Below are 22,411 nucleotides of genomic sequence, written 5' to 3'. Positions count from 1 at the left end.
TTGAGCGTCTGCCTTTCATGATCCCAGGGTCCCAGGATTGAGTCCCACGTTGAGCTCCTTGCGTGGAGCCTGCCTCTCCCTCTGCCTGTGTCTTTGCCTCTTTCTGTGTGTCTCTCATGAATAAATAAATAAAATCTTAAAAAAAAAAGTATAAGTCTTTCCTTATCACCACCACCAGAATTATAAATAAGCAAGAACGGGCTTGCTTTGATGTCAGCTGAGATTTCATATTAATAAGTGGTGCTTCACAAAAAAAATTTCCTTTTTATCTTTAGTTTCCAAATCAAAGATCTTAGAACCACCTTCCAGACTGGTAGCTGATCCTAGACATCCTGGTAGCCAGCAGGTTCATCCACTTAGGCTCAAATGGAAGGGTGATTCTGAATGTTTTTGCAGAAGTCTGACCTACAGTTCTACAGATTGATCCCTTAAAGATTCCATCCTTCCTACCCTGACCTATCCTGATGTAATCCCTGGTCAGATTGATGGGACCTCACATAAATTGAATTCTTGTGTAGCAGCATTGGAAGCCATTTGTAAACTGTAAATGAAAGTGTACTCTCCAGTTGCGCTGCCTGGGACAAATTGCCAGCTGAGTTTATCATTACCCCATTCTATCCATCTGTTTGTCATTTGGTTGGTTTGAACCAATTCATAAATAAAGAAGGAAGGCTGAAAGCTGAAGGTCAAACGCATCTTTTTTTTTTTAAACTGTAACTACTTAGTGGTTTTGGACTTTCCTCCTCAATTCATTTTAGTCTAGAGCAAATCCTGCACAAAATCAGTCTGTAAAATTAACAGAGAGTCAGAGGCTCCTCTGAGTATGAGGTTTTTACCCCACTTGTGTTCACCCTGGATAATCTGCAGAATTGTGTCTCTTCCTTTAGAGCAGGGTGTTTAACCTGCTGTCTGTAGATTCCCAAAGGGTCCATGGATAGAATTCAAGGGGTCCTTGGACTTTGGTTGGATAGAAATTACATTCTTAGTTTATCTACTGAAATTTAATGTTCCCTTTAAATATGAATGCAGTCAACAAACCATAGTAGTATTAGCAATTTCTGTGACTTTGTCACTAATAAAATCACAGATGTGTTCTTATCTCAGTATAACTCTTGTACATATATCAAAACACCGGTAGTGCTTTCACTACTTTGAAATAATTATAGTTTTTTAAAAAAGATTTTATGTATTTATTGATGAGAGACACATAGAGAGAGGCAGAGACACAGGCAGAGGGCTCCCTGCGGGGAGCCTGCTCTAGGACTTGATCCCAGGACCCCAGGATCACAACCTGAGGCAAAGGCAGATGCTCAACCAGTGAGCCAGCCAGGTGCCCTGAAATAATTATAGTTATTAAATCCATTGCTCAGTGTTGTTACTTAATGTATAAACAAAGGTGTGTGTGTGTGTATATATATATATATAATCATAATCATAGTTTTTTATTGTTTACATAATTGCTTTCAATATAATCAGTGTCATTTCAATCCTAGGTATTTTATTTGATGAATTTAAAAGTATTCTGAGAAGGGTTCATAAGTCTTCCTCAGATGGTTGAAGTTGCACGAAGTTAAAGACTATTGTCTCTGATCAGGGGTTGGCAAACTTTCCACAGGGTCAGATTAGTAAATATTTTGTGCTTTCCCCAGCTATGTGGTCTCTGTCTCAACTACTCAATTCTGCCATTAGAGCAAGAAAGCAATCATAGACAATACCTAAACAAATGGTCACGATTGTGTCCCCAAAATCTTTACTTACAAAAATCGGCAGCAGGCTGAAGTTTTCCACTCCCTGTTTTAGGATGTCATGTTATTCTTCAGGTCAAATTTTGAAGCTATTTCAATTTCATCTTAGCCAACCTTTATCAGATACCTACTGTCTTCATGTGATCACCCAAACAGGCACATATTGAGTATCTTCTATATGCAATGCATGTACAGGAGAATTAGGGGTCAAACAGCTCTGTCCCTGTTTGCACAATGCAGTGGGGAAAGCAGAGACAGGACTAGTTCCAAGTGATGAATGTTACAGGCAAGAGTGGGGGACCAGGAGCCTACAGGAATACCAGCCTGACATCTTGTGCAGTTTTGAAGGGGTCTAGGAAGACTTCTTACAGGAGCCAAGAAGGACACACTGGTGATAACGGGGCAAAGGGGAGGGAAAAACAGCATGAAAAGAGTCAAGCTACAAGAAGCTACTTGAGTGATGACTTGGAGGCAAGAAGAAATGTTCCTGGAATTACTTAGAAAATCTGAAGCTTTGTGAGGCAACAGACAAGGCTAGATGGGTAAATAAGAGTCAGAGCAAGAAAGGCATAATAACAGAGTCCCTGTCCTGCCTGCAGGGAATAGGGAGCTATGGAGAGTGGTAAGCAAGAGAGAGTGGTAAGCAGGAGAGAGACAGTATTTGTATTTTTGAAAGATCATGCAGCCGTTCCCAGGAATGCAGAGATGAATAAGACCATCAGCATGCCTAATGAGCTCACAGCCTAGTAAGAGAGACAAATATAAAATAACATTAGAAGGTGCTAGAATCGGTGTGATGTTAGAATCAGATTCAAGGCATGGGAGAGTCCTGAGCAGAGTCTTCCTAGTTGTGTTTTCTGAGATGATGCTTAGAAGGAATAGCATGAAGAAAAGTATTTAGGAAAGGAGCCTCCAAATAATCTAAGGCTCTCCCCAAAACAGAAAGCTGTGGAATGATAGGTCTGATACTGAGGCCACACATATCTCTGGTGTACTATAATTAGGCTTTGGGTCCACTCCCTCTCAGACCAGTTGAGTGGCCTCTACTGTCAAGGCCATTCTGGATGTTCTGCTGAATCCCCTGGAGGACTGTTTGCTGCACCAACAAATTCCATTCTCCAAAGTATTTCCCTAGCAGGATTTAACCATTCTTAGCCCAATTTCCTAGTTAATGTCCGAAGCATGCTTGAGCTTCACTCCTCAGCCCAGCTCCAACTTTCTAGGGAAAGGGGTCTCAAACTGTGAGTAGTTACTCATTAGAAGGTCATAAGACCAGTTGAGGGATCCTGAATGAGTTTTTCGAAAGTGAAATAGAACAGAAGAGAAAATATCAGAGGGCATCACACATAGTAAAACTAGGAATTATTTTATGAGACATATGTTTCAGTTGTGTGTGTGCATAATGTGTATGCGTGGTATGTACTGTGTCACAATGTCCAACCAAAAAACAGTGCCTGAGGAACATGATGTATCTAGAACGTATTTGGAGTTGAACAGACTTTGCCACTTTGGGGACATTTGATGACCCTGTAAGCCATAGATTTTTCTCTCCATGGCTGACAAAATTTGCTTTCTTCATTATCTGAACTTTATAGTTGAAAGCTCCAACTTAAGTATTCTAGGAAAAGAAAACTTCTAGTCCAGTATTTTTCAAATTATGGGTCACAGTACTTCAGCGAGTGGTGAGATTGATTTAGTGAGCTCTTAACTAGGAAAAGGAAGGAAGGAAGGGAGGAAGAGAGGAAGGAAGGAAGGAGGGAGGGAGGGAGGGAAGGCGGGAGGAAGGGAGGGAGGAGAGGGAGGTAGAGAGGAAGAAAGAAAAAGAAAGAAAGAAAGAAAGAAAGAAAGAAAGAAAGAAAGAAAGAAGAAAGAAAGAAAGAAAGAAAGAAAGAAAGAAAGAAAGAAAGAAAGAAAAGAAAGAAAGAAAGAGGCAAAGTGAATAGAGTAAGGATAAATATTTTTCCTTGAGAGTGTTTTTCAGTTTAGTTCGCATATATAAGCCATATACATACATACATATATTATAGGTGTATTGGGTTACTTGCATAATCGTACTTATCACTGTTAGTCTAGATCAGAGTTACTGAACAAAGTCCAACCTGCGGTCCTATTCAGAAAGTCTCTGTTCCATCCCTGATTGATGGCCATTCAATTTCTGCTTCAGTACAGCCATTGATGCAGAGCTTGACCCTTCTGAGGCAGCTGGCTTCATTGTCGACCATTCCTAAGTGCCATTAAAGATTTTCCTTAATGTTAAGGGACTAGTGCTGCCATTGGCTTCTCTGTAAGGAACAATTGGGCCTTCTAATCCAATATGGACACGTGTCTTTGCCATCTTCATTTGGCACACATGTAAAGACACTGTCCTATGCTCAGTATCTTGAGCCAGGCAATACCAGCCCTTTGAACTCTGCCTCAAATGGAGAGGATTCCAGAGCACCTCCTGCTGAGTGATCAACCTAGAAAGCCATGTCTCTTCAGGGTGTGGGCATGGGACCATTCAACAGCAGCTTGTCCAGAGATTTCATATTGAGTGTGTGACCAATTTTTAAAGTCCAGTTTTATGCCCCCTGCCTTCCCGATAGATTTTTGCCACACCTGGTTTTCACTGTCTTTATATCTGGGCTGTTGGCTTTATTAAAAAAAAAACCCACTAATATAAGATTTTGCATCTATCATTGGAGTTGGAGCTTTGCCCTGGTGTTTCTGTATATGGAGATCATTTTGAATTTATTCTATCATGCATCTTATTTGTAAGGCCACTTCCCAGGCAACTATTTGCATTTCCTAAAATTCCTCTGGTTATTTTAGATTTTCTTCTCACTTTTACTGAGGTATGATTGACAAATAAAAATTGTATTTATTTAGGTTATATACGATGTGATTTTTGAAATCACATAGTTACCTTTGTGTGTGTGTGCACATGCACACACATATGTGTGGTGAGAACACTTAAGACCTACTCTCTTGGCAAATTTCAAGGATAACATATGGTATTACTAACTATAATCACCATACTACACATCAGATCCTCAGGACTATTCATCTTAAAGCTGACAGTGTGTACTCTTTGACCAACCTCTTGTATTTCCCACACCCTCCAGTCCTTGCCAATCAGCACTCAACTCTCTGGTTCTTTGAGTTCAACCTTTTTAGATTCCATATGTAAAAGTGAAATCGTACAGTATTTGTCTTTCTCTGCCTGATTTCACTTAGCATAATGTCCTCATTTTATCTGTGTTCCTGCAGAATTTTCTTCTTTCTCATGGCTGAATAATATTTCATTATATATAATTAAATACACACACACACACACACACTCTCTCACACATACCACATCAAAGGCAATTATGTTTTTGTGGTTCAGCTTTATCAAGTCTTTCAAAAACATCTAACATAGCTATCACGTCTATTTTTTACTCATATTTCACAAGTTTATCTAATATTACATTAAATAACATAATTATTATACCAAACACAAAAGTCGTAAGTAGGTTTGGGAATGAACACAACTGACTCTTGACAAGCCAGTAGCTGAATTAGTGGGAACAAATGAAGATCGTTGGTTAATTTGACAAGCGGGTTAAGTGGAGGTTGATAAGGAAAGCTTTGTGTGTGATATGCACAGAGGTGCCATATATTCATTTACCTACTTATGGCTAATGTTTTTATACATTATACCCATCTTTTATATAGATTCATTGTTATTCATTTCCAGGACCTGTATTATTTACTGTCTTTGGATATCCCGTACTATATTTTACATGTAGCTAGTGCTTAATATGGGCAGATCATCCAGAGAGCTGATGCTACTCTTGTTTCTCCTCCACCCAAAGATACTCTATTCCTTTTCAGTTATCAAAACCCAAATATATTTGAAATCTAATTAGGTTTTTCCTGGTCTCATAGACCAGCATTCCAGTTCACACTGACCCATTCAAATACAGTTAACTCTTGAACAACATGGGTTTGAACTGTGTAGATCCACTTATACATGGATTCTTTTTTGATAAATACAATATTGTAAATGTATTTCCTTTTTTATTTTCTTAATAAGGTTATCTATTCTCTAACCTACTGTATTATAAAAATACAGAATATGATACTATGTAACAATTAAAATATGTGGTAATTGACTTTATACTCTTTTTTTTAAGATTTTATTTATTTATGCATGAGAGACATAGAGAGAGAGAAAGAGGCAGAGACACAGGCAGAGGGAGAAGCAGGCTCCATGCAGGGAGCCAACATGGGAATCGATCCCGGGTCTCCAGGATCCCATCCTGGGCTGAAGGCGGCACTAAACCACTGAACCACTGGGGCTGCCCAACTTTATACTCTTGATAAGATCAACAGTAGGCTGTTAAGTTTTGTGGGAGTCAAGAGTTATACATGGCTTTTTGGCTGCACAGGGATGTCAGCATGTTGTTCAGTAGTCAGCTGTATAATACTTGAAATATGCTATCTTTCACTGGCTTCCCACTGATCCTTAGATATATTATCTCCCAGTTAGATTATAAACTCCCTAAGAATGGAAATGTGTTTACAGTTCCTTGGAGCCTCCTAGAACATAGCTTCTGTGATGGGTGCCCTGTTGACAATCAATCACATACCAGTTAACTAGCCCAAGGCAGCCTCCTGCTGGGTTTGATGGTACCAAGAAAAATTATTGTTCACATAAGATTGAAGTGGGCAATAGACAAGGTAGTGAAAATGCCACAAGAAAGGGAATAAGACAGGAAGATATACCACCCAGTGGTTCTATGGATAAATGACCTTTTTTTAGTGTTCAGATGGGTAGAGAGAGACACCGGACCAGGTCAGTGACTCTTAAAGCTTTTGGGATCATGATTATCTTTGAAAATCTGATAAAAAGCTAAGATCACTTTACTTGGGAAACTGAAATGATGCTCACACATAAAATCTTGCATGTAATTTCTGAGAGCTCTCAGACATCTGGATGAGTTGATCTGTAAAGATATCTGATAAACAGGCTGGATTCTAACATTGCCAGTGGTGCAGCTCTTTCCCACCAAAATGAACCAGGGAGTCTTCATTACTTGAGTAAGCGACTTAGGTTTTGAGTAGCTGGCACTGACGGCATCATATCTGCCCCATCAGACCTCCGCAGCCAAAACACCTTCCAAAGGCATTTCATCTGGTATGCAGGGTGCCCAAGCCAACCCTATCCCGTATTTGGAAAAGCGCTAACAGTGCCCACCCTGCTGGTGGCTGCCCATTTTTACCTGGGACGGCAGCACATTTCTTAGTTTACTGCTCCCACCATGCCTTCCTGTTGAGGGGGAAATTGGCAGGCCAATGTTGCTATGAGGATTTGACTGGCAACTGTAGTCAGAACAGAATGATTTTCTTCAGTGGAGAAAGATAAAGCTATTGTGTGTGACCTAAGACAACCCTTTTGCCTAGTTATCTCTCTCTCCCAACCTCACCTTTGCACTTTTGTACCTCAAGAGACTCTAAAAACATTTAAATGTGAAACCCGTGACAAAATCAGAGGCAAAATGCTAAAGGTTTTGAACTGGTATTCAATCCGCATGAGCTTGGCTCTCTCACTTGATATCATGACTTAAATGTTAATGATTTCAATCTCTTATTCCCTGAAAATATAGCTTTCTTCCCTGCATCAAACGAACAAGTAAATATAATCCCTTTTTTGTATGTGTGTGTGGGTTCGGGGTGGTGCTGTAATTTCTACATGAAGATTGTTGCAAATATATGCAGGTAGTCCTGGCTAGACAATGGCATGGTCTGAGAACAGTTTCGTGTCATTTCCTCTATAAATGCCACAGGAAAGCTTAGCAAAGGAGAACAGGAGAGTATTATCTAAAGATCACACACATCTTTTCTGTCAACTCTTAGGTATCCCCGGTGACTTTCCTCTGTGACGTGATTTGTTCTAATTTGAGTTTGGAAATGTGTTTCCGTCCAGTCACTGAGATTTTCTCTTTGATGACAAAGTTAGTTCACACAAGAAGTCCATCTTTAGGGAAAGGATATCAAGAAAGAGAAATGAGCCCTGCTTCCTCCAGTGAGCACACCCTGTGACAGCTGCTTCTCCAAACAGATGAATTCTTAGGGGACATGGGCTCCACAGACTACTTGTCTGCCTGGGGAACTTGAGGAAACATCATGGATTAGGCTTAAGGACTCCACTTGGCTTTTAATTCCCATCCATGAGAAACTAAGCAAGCATATATTCGAGAAATCCATATATCATACAGGTATCTCCTTTCGGCAAAATAGATCTCTATTTCCTTGCCTGATAAGTTGTTCATAAAGGATAAATATCACTCTTTTTTTTTTTTTTTTTTTTTTTTTTTGCTCTCTGCCTTCCTCTAAATATCTGTGAGCAGGGGCATTTAGCGACTGAACAACTGAGAAGTGGTCAGGAAGCAAGCTAATGGATGGAGCATAGCCTCCCCGACCGTGGTTGCCCCAAGTTTTCATCCAGTATCAAGGATCTTCTTAATCCAACCTTTCCTCATCAACCTGAGTTGGCCTCACCATTTATCAGCTGTATGAACTCGGGCAAGTTACTTACTTGCTTAATGCCTCAGTTTCCTCTGTAAAAACAAGGGGAGAAGGATGTTTAATATTAACATCTCCTTCAGAGATACTGTGAACAAGCTTGGTACTTTACAAGCACTTGATGAAATGGTAATTATTATTAGCTGTTAATACAGAATATCCATTTAGGCCCTTCATACCATCCCCCAGCCGTACACAACCATCTCTAAGTTTCGTCTTGCAATTCTTACTTCCCGGGATGCTTTTCTCCCCACTCCCTACCCCATGACACACTGGGACTCCTCTATTTAGAGCATCACTATCCGGTAGAAATACAATGCAAGCCGTATGTGAAATTTGAAGTTTTCTACTAGGGGCATTAAAAAGGCCCTAAGAACAAAGTGAAATTAATTTTAATAACATATTTTAACCCTCTGAATCCAAAATATTGTGTCAACATATGATCAGTGAGATATTTTGCATTCTTTCTTTCCCTCGAAAATCCAATGTATGTTTTACGCTTGCGGCGCATCTCAGTTCGGATTAACCATATTTCAGGAGCTGACTAGCCACAGGGGCCAGTGCGACCGACCGCCTTGGAGCACACAGGTATAGAGTAGTAAGCAGATGACCCAGAGGTGTCTACTAGCTCTGTGATGTGGGTAAGTCCCTTAAATAATGGCCAGAATCTGCTGAGTGTTTATAATATGCCAGGCACTATGCTGAGGATAGAGATTCATTTAATCTTCATGATAGTCCTCTTAGATAAGGACTTTTATTCCTTAAAGAAGTTAAATAGCAGCTAGTAAGTAGTTAAAGGTAGGATTTATGCGGCGCTGTCCAATCCTGGTTTGTATCCTTACCCTCTGCTGATTGCCTCCCAGGTGGGAGCTCTAAGTGAGGGTCTGCATTCTCTATAGGGTTCTTAGAAGAACACATGAAAAGTCAGCAAGCTGGCACAGCTGTACAATTTTGTTAAGAGCAAGAATGGCCACAAACAGAATCTTCTTGGGTTTTCCCATGGCAGTTCATGCAATTAGTCACCCTATAAAACTTACATTTGTTTACTTTGTGAACAGATTGTGAATAGATGGAATCTATGCTCTCCTGACCTCTGGGAGTGGGGACTGTTAGGGGAAGGCTTGTTTATGAAACATCTGGAAGGCAAAGCCCTGGAAAAGAAACTCCTATGTGGGGATCTTTCCACCATAGTCAAGCCCATGCCGAGGGAAAGCAGATGATCTTTAAACACCACTTAAAACTGACCCTAAAAATGATCTACTTGCTTTTATTGGCAGACACCTAAAAATTATGACCTATGATTTAAAATCAAGATGACTCTGAGATGGGAAAAGTTAACTCGTTTTTATGAGTATTGCTTCTAGAGTGTGAATGCTGTTACTTTCCATAGGCAGCAAGCTTCCCTTCCCTTTTGCTCCTCCTGAATTACTGCTTCTTGTTTTGTTTTGTGTTTTTTTGTCCATAAAGACCGGATTTTGACAAGAGTTGGACCTTAATCCAAGAGCGGATCCAGATGGACTCCATGGTTATCAAGGGTCTCGATCCAAATACCAACTATCAGTTTGCCGTGAGGGCCGTGAATCGCCACGGCTCCAGCCCCCGCAGCCAGCGCAGCCACACCATCAGGACCTCCTGTGAGTACCACAGCCCCTTTGAAGGACAGACGTAGGCTGCTTGGCTGAGGTCGCCTTGCCAGGACTCACTTGACAAGAGTTTCTTAGTGCCCTGTAGTAGGACAGCCTGGCCTGGGGTTATCCTCAGCTTTTCCTGCCGTGCTTTTCCCAGCACTTTGGAAGCTCGAGGCTTTCCATGGGGACACAGGCTGTTTCTATGTACAGGAGGTCAGCAGAAGGTTTATTTCTGCACCATCCTTGGGGAGTTGGAGGTCAGCGTTTTCACAATTACAGAACAAACCATATATCAAGATGATTTGCAGCCTCCCCCTACCTCCTGCCCTTTGCATCTTTTGAGAAAATGGGTTCATCTTAGAATCATAGGAGAAAGCAGTAATGCTCCCCGACTCTTCAGGGTTAGTGTTCACCTGCGTAACCAAAGACACTCAAGTGAAATCAGGCCCACTGAATGATGGGCAGAGAGAATCAAATCTCTGGTGCACTGACATGTAGCTGGGGGTCATCCAATGGCAGAAGTTCCTCCTGGTGGGCTGCGGGAAGCCTGGGCCACTGTCTATTAAACCCCCCAGGGATTTTGTGAGAAGTCAGATTCTGATGATGGTCTAGGGTTTAAGAAGTTCCCACATGATTCAAGCAAGAACTGCACTTGCTTTGACCACCTTGCCCACCTGGCTTAGGAATCTCTGTCTTTTGGAAATGGGGGGCATATTGCCATAAACTTAGAATGCTCTAGGGGGGAGACCTCAGAGCTGGGATGTTGGCACTTTTTTGTTTGAAAATTGTGTAATATTTTCAGTTTTAACAACAAATGCTTCCGGGTTCCTGTGTCTAAAGATCCCTGCTGCCACCCTGGGTCCTCTTTACCTTAGAGAGGAACTCTCAGAAAAGAAGCCTACCTTATTTTGTTTTTCTTTCCCTTCCCCTACGTTCATCTGTTTTGTTTCTTAAATTCCACATATGAGTAAAATCACGTGGTATTTGTCTTTCTCTGCCTGACTTATTTCACTTAGCCTTATACCCTCTAGTTCCATCCGTGTTGCTGCAAATGGCAAGATTCCATTCTGTTGCTGGCTGAATAATATTCCATTCTTCTTTATCCATTCATTTGTGGACGGACAAGTGGGCTCTTCCCACATTTTGGCTATTGTAGGCATTGTAGACATTGCTGCTATAAGCATTGGGATGCATGTGTCCACATGTGCTTCACTATGTTTGTATCCTTTGGATAAATATTATTAGTGCAATTGCTGGATCATAGAGTAGCTCTATTTTTAACTTTTTGAGGAGCTTCCATACTATTTTTCACAGTGGCTGTACTAGTTTGCAATCCTACCAGCTGTGTAAGAGGGTTCCCCTTTCTCCACATCCTTGCCAATATCTGGTATTTCATAAGATGAAATCAGAAAGGGAAACAAATCATAAGAGACTTTTAGCTCTAGAAAATAAACTGAGGGTTGCTAGAGGAGAGGTAGGTGGGGGCATAGGGTAAATGGGTGGTGGGCATTAAGGAGGGCACATGATGTAATGAGCACTGGGTATTATATGCAACTAATGAATCACTAAATTCTACCTCTGAAAATAATAATATACTGTATGTTAATTAAATGGATTTTAAATAAAAAAGAAAAGAAAGCCTACCAAACACTGCCAGTTAGGTAGTGCTTCTATTGGCCAATGCAGAGCCCTATTTATATTGGTTAGGCAATCTGAATAAGCTCCTCACACATGGTGACTTCCAAGGCCATAGCTGTTTGCAGGGGTGCAGATTTACCACATTCCCCAAGTCCTAGGAATTTTGGCTTTTCTGAAAACAATCCTTACCCAAACCTTGAATTTCAGAGCTTCTTCTTTTAAATTGAATTGATGAGGGTTATGGGGCTCTGGTGAGGCCACTCCCCACACATATGTACACACACACACAAATATATACTTGTACCCACACAAACATAGGCATATACCCCACATGCATAGACCTATACACACACACACACACACACACACACACACACATGCACGTTCATAGTTAAACAGTAACTATGATCACCCAGCAATTGTTTCATTCTTCTTCTTTAGGATTTAGAAGCTAAAACTCCCCAGTCATATGACAAAGAATGAAGCTCCTTTCCAGAGAAATGTTAACGATTCTATTTCAAGTCCAGGAAGGTCTCCTTCCACTTTTGCTAGATGAGATCTGTGGTATAATCTTTGGTTAAGCTTTGGGGGACATGGCCAAAATTGGGGCGGCAGTGGCTGGGGCAGGCCCCAGGATCTGAAACATGCTGTTTGTCTTTTTACATTATGGGCTGAGCGGTTGCTCTGTGTGGTGTGCCTCCCACCCTACTCGCTTCCCCAGAGTCTAGCTCCTCTGTGCTTATTTCCTCTGTGCCTTCCTATCACCTTCTCCACATAGACAAGGAAGTAGAAGGATGAGATGTGACAACTTGTGCTGGCCCTGGGTGTGGGTGTGGAGACTGAGTCCCAGGAGGATGGCAGATGTTGGGACATCTCTAACTTTTTTTTTCTTTTTTAAACGGAAACACTGGTCTGAGTTTGCAGTTACCGATAATTATTTCCCCACTGGTGGATGGCAGCTTTGTGAATTAAGTGGGATGAGGCATGTGAAATTGCTTCACCATATGTAACGTTGCATATGATCCATCTCCCCTGTGAACTAACACTGTATCATTGCAAAGTAATTATGTGTAGGGGAGGTGGCTGATTCAGTGAAAACTCTCAACTATGAAATATTCTTAAATAAATAAAATTTAACTGTTTTTTACATGTATATAGTGGCTCAAATCAGGAAAACAGAAATAGAATTGATGAGGGGGCTGGTTTCATGAATGCATAAGAATGTGCTGTAATTGGTATTTCAGTTGGGAGTTCTTTTCTCGTGATTGCTTCCAATATGTTAAGAAACCTTGTATTCCACTACATTCACGCTTCTTATTCTGCTATTACTTTAGATTATTAGTTTCCCAGCCCATTTTCCATATATAAAATAACCTAATTACCAAATAGCATTTATCTGAAATGTAATAAATTCTCAATATCAAGGCTACTGTTGCAACAACCTCCTATGAGCCAGGCACTGTGCTGAGGGCATTACTTAGGAAATACCATGTCAATTCTTCTTCTTTTTTTTTTTTTTTAATATCTATTTATTTGAGAGAGAGAGAGAATGCACAGGGGGAGGGTCAGAGAGAGAGAGAGAGGAAAAAAAAAAACCCAAGCAGACTCTGCGCTGAGCATGGAGCCTGGTGCAGAGCTTGATTTCACAACCCCGAGATCACAACCTGAGTCAAACCAAGAGTGGGCACTTAACAGACTGAGCCACGCAGGCGCCCCTCCATGTTAATTCTCACAGAAACCCTGTGCTGAAGCAATAGTATCCTTTTTTTATATATTTTTAAAAATTGAGTCTTTGAAAGCTTTGCAGTCAGCTAAGTTTGAGTTCAAATCCTACCTTACAATTAACCATTCATTTCTCCACTTCAAAGTCCATCCCACAGGGATGTTTTCTTGGTGTAGTAACTGCTTCCTCAACAGTGAGCTTCAGAACAGAATGTTCACATTGACCACCAAGGTAGAGAGGGCCCAACGGGATTCCTCGAGATCCCACCCTGGACACCACCATGGGCAGGGCCCCTCTGTTCCTTATTTTAGGACTACACCCACCTCCTTTCATAAGGAAAGAGAACATCTCAGCTCCACAGGGCATTGACTTCCCCTGACCTGTTAATGCCAGACCCTATTAGCAGCTTAACTGCTGACCAGGGCCAGTGGTGGATCTCAGTTGCTAGTGTGTATGGTTAATCAGAGCCGACCCGGTGATTTTTGGACTTGGTGCTCACCCGGAGTGAGGAAAGGTTTGATGGCTTCTCTGAAGTGGTGCCCCGTGTGCCCAATGCCCACATCTCACCTCAGCTCCACCAAATTACAAGCGGGATGGGAAGAAAATATTAAGATGTTTCAGCGGCAAGATCCTCTAATGAGAAATAGAATCACTTTGGTGACCTTGAATAACAATGATGCTACCCTGTATTTACTGCCAACCTCTTGCTAGTGACTTTGCACACATATCAGATCCTATTTCCCCTGAGGAAATACAAAAGTAAAGGTCATGGTTTGCCACTCCTTACCCCATCCTGCTCATTTTTTTTTCTTTGAGAAAGAAATGCCAACATTATATTTGCCTTATTGCACTGTGGCATTCTTTTTTTTCCCTGTGATTGATCTCAGAAATTAGCTGGGTGGAGCAGGGGGCTCTGTGGGGCCTCAGGGCACAGGTCCACTCATGTGGTTTTGTAGGACATGTGTTCACCCCGTCTGGTGGCCGCTTATTTGCTGGGATCCAAGCTTAGTGTGATTGAGAAGGCTGGAAAGAGTAAAAGAGGGCACGCACGAGTTGGAAATAGTAGAAATGGTGGAAGTAAAAAGCCAAAATTTGTGTTTGTTTGTTTGTTTTCCGAAAGACAAATGATGTGGAATGAAAAAGAACTCACACCTTTGACCAACTATAGGGTTACACAATTTGGTCCGAACACCCTCAGCCACTTCATTTCTCCTGTTCTATCTTTGTTCTTTAGGCAGAGAAAGAACCAAAAAATTCTTTTCTGAAGTGTCCTTAGTATCGTCAGGGTCTTCTCAACAGAAGGTGCTATTTTGTTCCTCACCAAAGCCACCTTGCTCTTCCCTGCCTTGGGGCTTTTGCACCCATTGTTTCCCCTGCCTGGAACTCTCTTTTCCAGATCTTTCCATGACCGCCGCTTGCACCCCTGCTAGCTCAGATGTCACTTCCTCAGACAGACTTCACTGAAGTCCACCCACCTTTACCTGAGCCCCATTCCTGCTTTAAATTCCCCAGAGCATGCTCACTGCCTGAAATAAAATGGTGCATGCTCACCATTTTATTATCTGCATCCCTTCTGCAGGATAGGCTTCAGAGTGGAGTTGGAATGTCCTGCTCAGGGCTGTGCTCCCAACACTCTGCACAAAGTAGATGCTCAGTAAATATTTATGGAGTTGGTGATTGACTTCTTAACTCTTGTGAGTTAAGACAAGAGCTCATGACTACTATGGAGGCTGGAAACTTTCTCCTGCTACTGTCTGGGGAATTCAAAGAGAAGATGGAAGGAGAAAGGTAGTCTAGAAACCCACCAGTTTTCCCCACTGGCAAGGTTCACAGGAAAAGTCCAACTTCAGAATTGCAATGTGTCACAAAAAAAGAAAAAGTAGAATAAAAAAGGGAAGGAAGGGGCCCCTGGGTGACTTAGTACGTTAAACATCTGCCTTCCACTCAGGTCGTGATCCCGGGGTCCAGGATTGAGTCCCGCATCAGACTCCCTGCTCAGCGAGGACTCTGCTTCTCCCTCTCCTCCGCTTGTGTTCTCTCTCACCGTCTCTGTATCTCTCTCTTTCTCTCAAATAAATAAAATATTAAAAGAGAGAGAGAGAGAGACAGAGAGAGAGAGAGAGAGAGGGAGGGAGGAAGGGAGGGAGGGAGGGAGGAAGGAAAGAAGGGAGCAAAACCTGGGGGTTTAAGTTCAAGACAGTTAAGGATGGAAAAGAGGCCTTTGCAAGAGAATCTCGTGATCAAAAGAGCACAAGTTGCTGATAAGGGGGTGAGAGAGGGAGAGACATTTTCTGACCAAGCCCATGTCTACTCCTGTTTTCTTTCTTGTTATTTAGAATTAGCTGCTGTTAACATTTCTATGCTCAATTCAAGTGCATTTTCCCTTTGGTTCTAGCAAGTCTAATCATGGGCCTAGACCTTCAGAGATGGCATAGGAAGGTGTGAGATGCTGGTGTGGGTTTGGTTTCCACCAAATGCCCCCCCACTTCCCAGCCCATTTTCTACAACCGTTGCAGAAACACTCTCTTCTACTGAGCTGAGACAACCCATCCTGATCCAAATCAATCAAATTTCTACAGTAGAGTTGATTTCATGATGTTCTCTATCCCCTCCCCCCCTGCCCCGGCCACCCCCTTCTTGTCTCTACCTTCCTGCTTACTGGGACATTGCAGCTGGCGTGGGTTGTGTATCTGTTTATATACCCTTATCATGCGAATGTCTGTGAGTGAATCTAATTTTGCCCAGTTTTGCCCTGAGGTTTGGATCCTTCCTGACTGTCTCCCCAGAGACCTGCTTAGCCTGCAAGGGTTCCTCAGTGCATGTTGTTACACACCTAACCACAAGTAGAGTTCCTTTATCCCCAGTCACTAGTAAGGGCTCCTATTTGGTGGCAATGCCTTGAATTGGCTGCAGCAGTGAGTGGAGGGGGAGCGAGTGGGGAACAGAAGGCAGTGATGTGAACCAGGGATGGGTAAGAAGCAGACAGGAAGGGACTGGAGCAGCTTCTCCCCAAATCCCCATAACTTATATGTATAGCCAACTGCCTCTTTTGGTCAGTGCCTATGAAAAATCCTCACCAACTCTTGAAAAGTTCCTCACTGCCTCCAAATACTATAACTTTAGGTGGAGCAGAATCCGTTAGGCATGCCTGGACCTGATGACAGGAGAATGATTCTCTTATTACGTTGCTGTGGGAACTCAGGAAAGTCACTTAATCTTTCTGGGCCTCAGCGTTCTCATCTCTAAAATGGGTACAGTAATGTCTGAGATAGAGAATATTTTCTACTTCTAAAGATCATGCTGAGGAAACACGTGTGAAACAGGGATTATGACCTCTACCCACTTTTCTTTTTTTTTTTCCTAAAGATTTTATTTATTTATTCATTCATGAGACACACACAGAAAGAGAGAGAGAGAGAGAGAGAGAGAGAGAGGCAGAGACACAGGCAGAGAGAGAAGCAGGCTCCATGCAGGGAGCCTGATGTGGGGCTGGATCCCAGGACTCCAGGATCATGCCCTGGGTCAAAGGCAGGCGCTCAACTGCTGAGCCACCCAGGTGTCCCTCTGCCCACTTTTCAAGGTGAAGGAGACATCAATAAGTATTTCCTCCATGCATAGTTATGGGAGGATGGTGGAACTGACCTCCGGTGACCACCAGTCGGTCTATCGCTTTTCCTTTATGACTCCACACCCTGAGCTCTGCTCTTGAGCCTTGAGGATATTAGAATGTCAGATTTCAGAAACAAATGGTCAAGGACAAAAACTGCCCTGACGTAAGTGGAAGAATAGAAGAGACTACAAGAATTAGGTCAAGCAGAATCATTAGGATGGATTTGGTTGGTTGGTTGGTTGGTTGGTTGGTTGGTTTTAAAAGATTGCAGATTTAGAAGACATTAGATAATTAAAACTACAAGGGAAAATGAATTTTGCTAACAAAATTTCTTCTCTCTCTCTCTCTCACCACTCAAGCACATCTTGAATTCAGGGAAAAAAGAGAAAAAAAAAAAAAGAAAAGAAAAAAGAAGGAAAGAGAAAAGAGAGACCTCACAGTTATAAATACTGTACCTCTAATTTTTGTTTGCTTGTTTTTAACCTCCCCAAAGTTAACCATTTACTTAGACAGGGATCGGCAGATATTTCTGTAAAGGGCAGGGTAGAAAATATCTTGGAATTTCTGAGTTCACTTCTGCTGTTGTAGTGTGAAAGCAGCCATAGACAATAAAATAAAATAAAATATGTGTGATTGTGTTCCAATAAAACTTCATCAACGGGCATGGGAAATTGAATTTCATATCATTTTCCCATGTCGCAAGGTATTTTTTAAACTTGTTTTCAACCATTGAAGGAAGGAGAAACCACTTAACTCATGTACTATTTAAAAGGATTAAAGAAGATAATTTAGGTGATACACAAAAACTTTAACACTTCATGAAATGTGCAGTCTCCGTTCTCAAGATTCCAGAGAACTGCAAAATGGGATGATAAGCAGGAAGCATCTGCAGGGTAAAGAATGAGCAGCAGGAGGAGAAAAATAGAAAATGAATTGGGAAAAAAAGCTCTATACTTATATTGGGATAAGTATAGAGCTCAGAGTTGGCTTGGGCATTTGGGATTGGCTGGCTCAATTTCTGGTCATGAGGAGCATTTACAGGGACACAAAGAAAACCTATGTTCTGTTTGCTGATGCGATACCCCTGGCAGAAGCAGAAGCAGCTCCATCTTGGGCCTAGAAATTTATTTCACGGGTATAAAGACAGGTAACTGGACTAGATTTGGCCTGAGGGTCATAGTTTGCTGACCTCTCTGGTATCTTACTGGGGTTCCCCCACCCCAGATTTCAGGAGATTGTCCGGTAAACTTGGGGAATCTACTTGGTAGCAATTACATCACATTTGGAAAGAATCGATTAGTGCATACAAATGAAATTGTCTCCTTGATGGAAATTGAATTTTCACCTGAAATTTAATTTTAATTTTAATTTCAATTGTCACATAAAACTTCAGAAAGAAATGAGAGCCCCAGAGAGCCTACAACCTAGGTGCATTTGGACAGGTTTGCGCTGGTCTCCAGGAACAGTGAGAAAGCTGAGGATGGTTGTTCTGCTGGGCATCATGCCCGGAACTTGAGTTAGGCCTGTAAATTGGTGAGCTTCATGGATTTGTAAATCTTTGGAATGTAAGACAGAAAAAGAGAACAGGAAGAAGAACAAATCATTTGTTTCCCTCCTAGCCTAGGTAAATCTGCATTTTAAGTGTGCAGTTTGTGCATAAACATAACCTCAAATGCGATTTTACATTCAGGTGCCCTCCACAGTAATTGCCCTATTGATTTGCTAATACCTCGATGCATGTAAATCCGAGTAGGGCTCATTTGCACAACTTTATTGGTTCTAAAGGGAATGATTCACTTTGCTGTTTAAATACCTGCTACCTATTAATTGTTCTTCAGAGGCCTCTGTACATCTCATATTACCATACATTTACTTATAATCACTACTCGGATATTTTACCCCCGCTGGCTAGCTAAGGAAGAAAGACTAAAACAAATGATAAGAAAAATATAATTTTCCAAAGAAGAGGCGCTCGTGATGCTCTAGTTTCAACTGAAGCATCTGTTGAACCGGTCAGCTGCTCTTTCATGGCCACATTGTGAGCAAGGGTATACTACTTAGTGCACTCCGGCTCAATGTCTCAGTGGATTTTGAAACATTAATATATTGAAGTAATATGCAAATGTTCTTTACTATTTTTCCTTTTATTTCTTCCTATTTCCTTATTACTCATTTTGTCCTTTCTTTTATACTCCTTATATCATGGTTCATCTTTTCCATTATCTCCTTTGGAGGGCGTCTTGCTTTTACACAAAAAAGCAAGATCCCCCTCCCCCCCTCCTCACCATCATCTCTTAGCATCTAAATCTATGAATCACTGAGGTTCTTGCATGAGAGAGGAGGACCACAGTGGTGGTTTAGCACAGAGAGAGGAGGCCCATGAAATCAGATGGACTCCGGGACAGACATGGAGGAGGGACAGAGTGCACACTGGCTGAGTCTGATGGAGCTCTTCTGATTATGCAACCAGATATGAAACAAAGATGCACAAGTAAGAAGGAACCATGGGAGCAACGATGATTTTTGTAATGATCATAGGTGTCAGCAGGAAACAGAGGCACTTACACTTAGTTAATTTGAAGTGAGTTTAGCGAAGTAAACTTTTGCAAAAGTTTGGGTAGATGTAAGGAAAGCAAAAGCAAGCAATTGCCAGCACCTGGAGACAGACAGGGAGAGCCATCCGGCAAGAGCTCTGACCTTCAGACTTGTGTCGGTGACAACCTAGTAGACTGGAAGTTGGAGGACAGAGATTGCTGACTGCTGACTCCTCTCCTTCCTGCTTGCACTCTCCTGCTGACGCTCCAGATGGTCACATCACCGCTGGAAGCCCCATGGGTCAGCCTCCCAGGGCCCAGAGGTGGGGGGGGGGGGGGGGGTGCCTAGTGGACAGGAGGAGGGGAAGATGCTGGGGGATACAAGAAAGGAATCCACAAAGAGAAGTAACAGTATCATTTCATATAATAAGAGATTGGGGCCTTTTAACATGGATCCCAAAAATATGGGATTATGTTTCGGTCTTTCACTCTTACTGATCGAGAATAGGAACCTTATCGCATTCATCTTTGCCTTTTTAGCATCTGCCTTAAACAAGGGAGGTTGACAGGTCTCATAGCCAAACTTTGGTTGACTGAAAGTTTTATAAACTCAGAGTGGACGAGGACTAATTCTTCATTTGGCTGATGAGGAAATGGAGGCCCAGAATGACTCAACAGTCTTCTCAAGGTCACTTAGCTGCAGATCCTGGATAAGAGTGCAGTTTGGTGATGACCTTGTTTTCAACTTGGTTCCCAAAGTTTGTGGGATTTCTTTTTCCTAAAGAATCAGTTCCCCCAAGTTATTTTTACAACATACCCATTTGCTCTTTCAAAAAATACTTAGTGCCATGGTGGCGAGGCACTGTTTCGAATACTGGGGTTTCAGCAGTGAACAAAACTGACAAAAAGAGTCCCTGACCTTGCAGAGCTTACATTTTAGTCAGGGCAGACAGGCAATGAGCAGATCAGTTTAAAAATGTACATACTGTGTCAGATGGGAATAAGGGCTAGCAAAATGCAAAACAGACAAGGGGATGGGCAGTCAGAGAAAGCCTCCTGAGAAGGTGACATTTGAGGAAGAAAGATGGGGTGAATTTTCTGGGTACATGTACCTAGGGGCAATAGATCAGTTGATCTATCTACCTATTGTCTATCTAATCTATCCATCAATCCACCTGGGAGAAGAATGTTCTAAGCAAATTCAGAGGCTTATGCAGGAGCATCCTGGGATGTTCAGGGAAGAACAAAGGAGGCCTGTGTGGCTGGATTAGGAGTATTTGGGGGAGAGGTCTGAAGGAGATGAGGTAACAAGGAAAGTGAAGTCATGGTAATAGTTGATTAGGATGTTGGAGGCCCTTGGACGTTGCTTTTACTGGAGAGGAGATGAGAAGACTGGGAGGGTTGGGGGCTTGACCAGAGGAATGAAAAGATCTCACTTAGGTTTCAGTGAAAGCACAGGTACCAGTATGGGAAGAGGCCAGAAGAAGAGCAGTGAGACCAACCAGGGAAACCATTGCAATAATGTCAAGGCAGAAATTGCTTTTTTTGTTGTCTTTAAGTAGAAAAAGTAATCCACACTTAATTAGAAAAAAAAACATTCAAACAACATTAAAAGTGGAAAAAATCCAACTGAAAATTATATTTAATCTCAGCATCTAGGCATGGCAGCTATTAACATAGTAGTCTATAATCTTGGAGGATTTTTTAAAATCCAATGCTGAGATCAGAGTACATATAACTTTTCTGTGTAACAAAATGCTAGGCACATCTTTAAATGTCAACAAATACAGATCTACATCATTAATAACTATAGTATATTCCATTGGAAAGCTCTACCACATTATTTAATTCTTAATTGATAGACACTTAGATTGTTTCACTATTATATACAAAGCAGGGCCTCCCACTAATGCCCTTACTTAGCTTTCAGCTTGTCTACGTTTATATTTCCCCTCTGACATCTCTGTACAACAGAGTGGGTCAGGACTGTTATCCCTTCCTTATACTTATTCATGGATAGACTCATGTGTGCAGCCAATTGGTAATATGGACGGCATATGAAACCCAACTATTAGTATCTTGATAAGTAATGTACATAGTAAATCACATTGTTCACACACACTTTTAAGACAAAACTATGTTTCAAAAGAAAAAATCAAAAAAGAAAAAATCATCTGCCTCAAAGCTCAGGTCTCATACTGGAATTTTTATTTCCAGCTTTTCGTTCCTACCTGTATGTTAAGCTACAGATCCGTCAGGGAATGTGGATTATTAGCGCAGCTATCTTACTCAAACCCCCGTGTCTACCATACTTAAAAATGTAAATGTATGTCTCTTTTGCTCCCATCAGTAGCCCTGATCATCTGGTCATAAAGGAATCGCAAAGGCCAGACGTCCGAAGGATCACAAACACTGGGGGTGACCAACAATTGCTCCTGGGGAGGAAGTAGGAAGCCTCGCCCCCAGATGGCAGTAGTTCCCAAGCCACCCAGCAGATGGCGGTAGTTCACAGACTTTCACAGCTGGAAGAGCCTTTGGGATCAGTTTGGCATCACCAAATGTGGTTGAGAAGGGGAACCCAGGGAAGTTCCCTCACTTGCCTCACATGACTGACTTCTTCCCCAGTTAACTAGTCCCAACCTAAAGGGGAGAGGGCAGCTAATTTTAGATTGTAGTTTCAGCAATAGAAACAAAAGTTCGCAAGCACAAACTGAAATCTCTGCAGAGATCTGAGGGCTTTAGGACATCCTGCTTGTAACCCATGCTGAGTCTTCATGGTACCAATTTCTAAAATAAATTTCTAAAATAAAATGAATGAAAGGCTGTCCAGTACAGAAAGAATTAGAACAATGAAAGTTAAAAGAGCGAAGGTTTAAAAAAAAAAAAAAAAAAAAGGCTATGTGCAATTGGAAGTTAGGCCTTTTTTGGTTTTGTTTTTTGCTCTTTGCTTCAGAAATTATCACCACTGGTAATTATGTTAAGTT

The 22,411-nt window shown here is 41.7% G+C and overlaps 1 protein-coding gene across 2 annotated transcripts in view; it reads left to right on the top strand.

Moving 5' to 3' along the window:
* The window catches only part of EGFLAM (EGF like, fibronectin type III and laminin G domains), a 178,866-nt gene that overhangs the window by 85,441 nt on the left and 71,014 nt on the right, over positions 1 to 22,411 (top strand). For both annotated transcript variants that reach the window (XM_026016715.2, XM_026016714.2), the window contains exon 7: positions 9,762 to 9,928. In XM_026016715.2, coding sequence (XP_025872500.1) covers positions 9,762 to 9,928 — 167 coding nt within the window. The remainder of the gene's footprint in view (positions 1 to 9,761; positions 9,929 to 22,411) is intronic.

The sequence above is a fragment of the Vulpes vulpes genome, chromosome 4 (assembly GCF_048418805.1).
Source record: "Vulpes vulpes isolate BD-2025 chromosome 4, VulVul3, whole genome shotgun sequence".
Classification (NCBI taxonomy): domain Eukaryota; kingdom Metazoa; phylum Chordata; class Mammalia; order Carnivora; family Canidae; genus Vulpes; species Vulpes vulpes.
The sequence above is the reverse complement of the archived record's forward strand: the minus strand, read 5'-3'. Positions and strand labels throughout refer to the sequence as shown.